At 30.1% G+C, this 6901-nt stretch overlaps 1 protein-coding gene and 1 long non-coding RNA gene across 3 annotated transcripts in view; one reads left to right on the top strand and one right to left on the bottom strand.

The window, feature by feature from the left end:
* The window catches only part of LOC106478135 (homeobox protein abdominal-A homolog), a 24881-nt gene that overhangs the window by 3189 nt on the left and 14791 nt on the right, over positions 1-6901 (top strand). The window contains exon 2 of one of the 2 annotated variants that reach the window (XM_022381665.1): positions 1301-1333. The exons of the other annotated variant lie outside the window; for it this stretch is intronic. Coding sequence (XP_022237373.1) covers positions 1301-1333 — 33 coding nt within the window. The remainder of the gene's footprint in view (positions 1-1300; positions 1334-6901) is intronic. 2 annotated transcript variants of the gene reach the window in all.
* LOC111084953 overlaps positions 1-6901 on the bottom strand; it is a 46995-nt gene that overhangs the window by 29830 nt on the left and 10264 nt on the right. The window lies entirely within an intron of this gene.

Genomic DNA, 6901 nt, shown 5'->3' with positions numbered 1-6901 from the left:
CTAAACCAATAATCTTACCATTCTGTTAGTACTAAACTAATGATCTTACCATTCTATTAGTACTAAACCAATAATCTTACCATTCTGTTAGTACTAAACTAATGATCTTACCATTCTATTAGTACTAAACCAATAACATTACCATTCTATTAGTACTAAACCAATAATCTTACCATTCCATATTTGTATTGTGGTTTATTATAGAAAGTCGTAATATATAGTTTATATTAGTATATTTGTATTGTGGTTTATTATAGAAAGTTATTATGTATGGTTTATATTACTATATTTGGGCTGTAGTTTATTATATAAAGCCATAATGTATATAGCTTATATTAATATGTTTGCACTGTGGTATATTATAGAAAGGCATAATATATCTTTCATAATAATATATTTGCATTGTGTTTTATTATGGAACATTCTGAGATGTTTTATGTTCGATAGAAATTAATATAATTATAATTTGTTACAGAACAGTATAACCTTTCAAAAGACCCGTGTTATTTGCAAATATATTATGAATGTTAATTTATTAAATAAAATATTGGAATTGTAGTGGCTTAAAATACATAACACTATGTATATTTTTTTATTATGTAACATCTTAGAGGTTTTATTTAGCACTTTTCTTTGAAGAATGTGTTTGGTAATTATGGTTAACAATAATGTATAAAATGTTATATAGTAGTTAAAATACCTAATATTTTTTTTATCGTAGAACATGTAACACGTTATATGTGTGTAACAGTTTTAAGTTAATATATAATATTCTATTTTATTCCTTATCATAGAAATGTGTTTAATTTAATGGTTATAAAAGAAAATCCTTAGTACAACGGAAAGAAAAAATAATCGAAAATTATGAAATAAATAATAAACAGTTATCAGTTATCAAAATTGCCTCACAGATCATTAACAATGTAATAACATCGATAATTGTATCACGATAACAGAAAAATTATTTGTACTTGTTCTAATTCAATCATTTATTCGTCCAACTAATGTTGATATTAATTACGGTATGCTTTTCAAGTTTTTGTTAAGTAGTCTTGAAATATTTTTAGAAAGCTTTATTCCATTTCGTTCGAAAGATGAATATGATCCTTAAATGTCTTGAAGATTTTGTTAATGAAAAGTATTTCTATCTGGCAATACCTAATGATACAAAAAGTCCGTTTTTATTACTTTCTACATATATTTATCAATTATTATTACACCCATACTCTATATCATTCGAGTTCTATTCCTCAATATTCAAGTCTGTAAAAACTCATAAAAAGCATCTTTCTTATTTCAGACATCCATGGAGATGGAACTCTGACAATAAAAGGTAGTTTTCTTGCCAATTATAAAACAAAATCAGAACAGATTAGGTTATCTCAGTTTAGTAGTTGATTTGCCTTTTAAATATTCAGTTATTTAACGTTGCTGAATTTATGTCCCCCAGATTAATAGCAACAACTGTAATGTTGACAAACATTATGTCCTAACACAGAAAACAATAAAATGTCCTAACAATAAAAAACTGTTTCAACACACCGATTGGAGAAGGTCTACAGAAGAGGAGTAAGGAAGCAATGATCTTAAAATGAACATAGCAGGAAGGATTTTACGAACTACTTGAATAATTTTATAGCTCAGTTTCGTATAAAATATAACCCGGTTGACTTATTTTTACATCTCACTAAAAGTGTAAGAACCTTGTCGATTTCTTTCCTTCTTACACCATGAGCCAACCTGGATTTACATTCAATTTTATGCTTAAAATTCATTAGTTATTTATTGCCATTATTATATTTTCGATTCATTTGCGTATCAGAATTATTTCTTTTGCCCACTTGGGTGCATGTAGTATGAAAACAATGTTCTGTTAGATTTCGTGTGTTTATATAGCTAGGACATATATCGTCACAGCTTTTGTATTGTTTGAGCTAGAAAAGTAGTATGGTATGAATACCCAGAAGTCAATGGACATTTAACTGGAATATGTGTTTTGATGTTATGGCATTTCTAAAGACTGACTTGGCATACAATGAATAAATTATAGTCTTACAAATTATATATTCAAGAGCTAATTAAACTAATAAAAATTATATACCCAATAGCTATTGTAGTTACACCTCAAATACTTTATACGTAATTTAATGAAATCATATCTTACGTATTTAATGCCTAACTGAGTTATTGCAACTGCACATTACGTATTTAGCATTCATCCAGATTAATGTAACTATATCTTACAAAGTCAATATCTAATTAAACTAAACCTTAGATATTCAATGTTTAGTTTACGTAAGGGAAGTTTCGTTAATTTAATTAATATGTATGTAAATTATTGCAACTACATATAAATTAAATTAATTCAACTATCTTTACATACTTAATATTTAACTAAACTAATACATGCTCAAAATTTACCTGAACTATTGCAAAAACCTTGTATATTAATAAACTAGAAAAGTTAAGTACCAAATAAAATACAGGCTATCCTCTCTCCAAATGTGGAGTTCTGTCGCAGTACGTTTGTCAGTGTGCAGTTCTAATTCCGAACCACTGACCACAGACAGGAATGTAACCAACCGGCAGTAAAAACTTTTATTTTGTAATTTATTATTAGTAATTACTGTGTATTACTTTTTTATGATAATTATTTTTATATTCGTATTTTTAACATTAGGTACCCAGTGTAAATAACAGTATTTAAGTATTAGTTATACAACTATTTTACGATTGTGAATTTAGTCGCCTGTCTTGGCGAAAGCTCTCCTCCCTCCAGTAATCTCCTCAAAGTTCTTCTAGCTCATTTCAGTTTGATTTCACATTTCCCCCTTTTTCCTCCAGTCTTCCAATTGACCACAGTGCTCCCTTTATCAAATTTCTTGTGCTCTCCATCTATATACTATTTCGTTGACAATATCGTTCAGATACCCTACCAGATCACCCAACGTTTGAATCTTACCAGCTAGGAGCTTCATTTTCCCTTTAATACATAATCAACTAGGATCGTTACCAGAAAGCCTTCAAATCTCTCAAAGATTTTACTCGTGTTCTTTGGACAAAATCTGCCTCCACTTCTGCGATGGAGTTTGTTAGGAGTATGATCCTGTCATGATCTTTACTGTTACTGGTCAACCAGACAAGTGCATCTGCTCTGAATGAACTGGATCACCTAGGTTTTGATGCAGAAAATTCAAGCACAAAATGTCCATCTCTACATACGACTCTTGCTCATGCTCCCACGAAAGATTACCCGTATATCCCTTCCATGACTTCGACTGTGTTGACCAGTCGTGACTTTCCTCTCTACATCTTCATTGTGTTTAACTTAATAACATATGCTTGGACCTATTCAATACCCTTGATGTGTTCCATTGGAAATTTCTCCTCTACATCTTTCTTGGCCTTAATGACCAATGATTTGACCGATTTCATTCTCTGTATTACTGCTTCGTCTGTCCTCTCTTTAGTGCTGATATGGTGAGTAAGATATGGTTGTTGATGGTCAGTGTGGTGTTTGGCTGGCTAGGATGTTTTATCTTATAGTAATGCTGCTCCCACCAAGCCAAAACTGTTGGGTGTCACAGAATATTGGTTCGACTGCTCGTTGTTATTCTCATCGCTGCACTCCCCCCTTCCCCAGTAACTTGGTCATTGTTGAATTTACTGCTGAAGTATACAAATTAATGTCATACTAAGTTATAGTTACAACTGATGTTCTCGTCAAATTAACGAGGCTCGTTTACTGTACTATTTGGATAGTATTCACAAAGGGTAAGACGCTTCATTGTCTTCTCTTTCGGATGATCAATATGTGCAGACATTGTCAATCTGCGATTCTCCACAACACCCAGAAAAGTGATAGAGTTCTTATGTGGAATTATTCTATCTGCAAATGTCAACACACATAGAGGGCTGTCTGTGTGAGATCTGGTAGTTAAAATCCAACAGGCTTTATCTGATTGGATGGACGTTTTGTAATATATAGTCCACTGACAGAGACTTTTGCTGGATTCTTGTAGATCCCATCTCTTCCATTGGCGTGAATGAGATGCGTGCAATAATCATATGGTCAACATATGCATATGGTATCACTCCGGCTGCTCTATTCAGTGGGTTGACTAGGTCAACTGTGTATGTGTTGAAGAGGAACAGGACTCAGCAAGGATGTTGTGGCAAACCACAGTTTATCCCAAACATTTCAGATTTCAATGTCCAGCATTCCCAATATGCCCGAGACACCTAGAACCTTTAGCTTAGTTGCCAAAATGCCCATATTCACTCAGTTGTAATCATCTAATAGTCCAACAGCGCAATGGTGTGACGCCTACCTTGACATTTGAGATTCTTCGGTTTTGCCCTCTCACCCTGGTAAGCAAGATAATATATTTTCTCCAATCTTTTTGCTGATACTTTTTTCATGATATTTACCCATGCATTTGGATTGTTATTTTTTTATATCCCTTTAGTGTGTGATGGTTTTTGAAGGGTTTGGCAACAATGAAGTTCTTGAGCATCATTGACAAATCGATTATTTCAGATTTATCTTCTATGGATGAGTCTTGGATGCTGACGTATCTCACACATCTGAGCCTGGTGCATAATTTCTACTTGTTACTTGAAGAATTCTCTCCAATTCATGCAGTGCTACTCCCATTTCCGGTTTCTACCAAAATTAATGTACACACTTGCTACTTAATAAAACTAATGCGACTTTAACCTACACACTCAATGTCTAAATAAACTAATTTGACTGGATACCTTACATACTCCGCGTATTTAAGTTTACTAGTTCAACTAAACATTACATGATAAGCATAAAGTCAAATGTAATGCCATTACACATTACGGCCAAGATATCGGTCTGAAAAAAGGAACCTATTTCTTCAGGCAGAATATGTAAGCTACAACAGTCATCCTTTATGTCTTATGCACATAATACTTTTATTAAACTAGTTTGGGAATACCTGATATACATGATATACAACAAAGCTAAGACTGTATGTATGGCGATTGTTTTTTACTCAAAACTAATATTACTAGTATACATTATGCACAAACTAAATATATATATATATACAAATTACTATACTTAAATGTATTGGTCATAATGAAGCTAAATCCACTTTACTCGACAAAATTTTGTTATATGTGTATATTTACAGTCCAATAATATAAACAATGATTTAGATCATATTAATTGTAGATTGGCTGTATGCTAATGTGATTTTTTTAAAATTGTTAGTTGCAGTTTTAAAGGAAATTAAATTTAGTAGATGAATGTTTTGTAGTTATTCTGCTTCGAACATCTGTTTGATTATTATAACCTAAAGTATACACGGTATAATAGTAATAATCGCTATAATGCTATTATATTTGATGTTTAAAAAATGATCATTATTTTTGTTTTCCAAAAATGAATACGTTAATGTTCAAACTGCAAAGTTTCATTATAACTGATTATTAGCACGAACACAGCATAGTAGCAATTAAAAAAAATTGTTTTTCACTGAAACATAGTTAAAAAAATATTGTTCATATGGGATTGTTTCTGTAATAATTTAATAAGTTCATCCTTCATTTGACGTCATCTCTTAGCTTTTTTGTCTTATGTTGTGTTTTTATATTATTAATTTTGTAATAGAGAGAAAGTCTCTCTGAATATGCCAAAGTAAAGCGTTTTGTACCACAGAAAATATTTTAAGGTAAGTTAAAACAGTTAATGTAATCAGAACATTGCACTGATTTGTAATACAAGATACGTAAAACCAGAGAATCAACTTAATAACAAACCTGCAAAACCAGAGCATCCATTATTATTGACATGCACAGTAGAGAGTGATATAGTAATTTCTGTTTACTAGCTAAAGTACAAGTTCCAACGAAGGAATGGCGGCTGTAGTGTCCATTGTAGTTGGATAAACCCGATCTGTATTTTAAGAAAATTATATCTATAATGGTAAGATTATTGGTTTGGTTCTAATAGAATGGTGAGATTATTGGTTTAGTACTAATAGAATGGTAAGATCATTGGTTTAGTACTAATAGAATGGTATAATCATTGGTTTAGTACTGATAGAATGGTAATATTATTGGTTTAGTACTAATAGAATAGTAATATTATTGGTTTAGTACTAGTAGAATGGTAAGATCATTGGTTTAGTACTAGTAGAATGGCAAGATCATTGGTTTAGTACTAATAGAATGGTAAGATTATTGGTTTAGTACTAATAGAATGATAAGATTATTGGTTTAGTACTAATAGAATGGTAAACTCATTGGTTTAATACTAATAACTAATATAAACTATATATTACGACTTTCTATACTAAACCACAATACAAATATACTAATATAAACTATATATTACAACTTTCTATAATAAACCACAATACAAATATACTAATATAAACTATATATTACGACTTTATAATAAACCACAATACAAATATACTAATATAAATTATATATATTACGACTTTTTTATAATAAACCACAATACAAATATACTAATATAAACTATATATTGCGACTTTCTATAATAAACCACAATACAAATATACTAATATAAACTATATATTACGACTTTCTATAATAAATCACAAAATATATACTAATATAAAGTATATATATTACGACTTTTTATAATAAACCACAGTGCAAATAAACTAATATAAACTATATATTACGACTTTCTATAATAAACCACAGTGCAAATAAACTAATATAATGTAGATAGTATGATTTTGTACAATAAAACACAATGAAAATATACTAAATAAAATATATATTATGCCTTTATATAAAAAACCACAGTGCAAATATACTAATATAAACTATATATTACAACTTTCTATAATAAACCACAATAAAAATGTACTAATATAAACTATATATTACA

Source organism: Limulus polyphemus, unplaced genomic scaffold, assembly GCF_000517525.1.
Source record: "Limulus polyphemus unplaced genomic scaffold, Limulus_polyphemus-2.1.2 Scaffold183, whole genome shotgun sequence".
NCBI classification, from domain to species: domain Eukaryota; kingdom Metazoa; phylum Arthropoda; class Merostomata; order Xiphosura; family Limulidae; genus Limulus; species Limulus polyphemus.
Note: the sequence above shows the minus strand (reverse complement) of the source record. Positions and strands in the feature narration are given on the sequence as shown.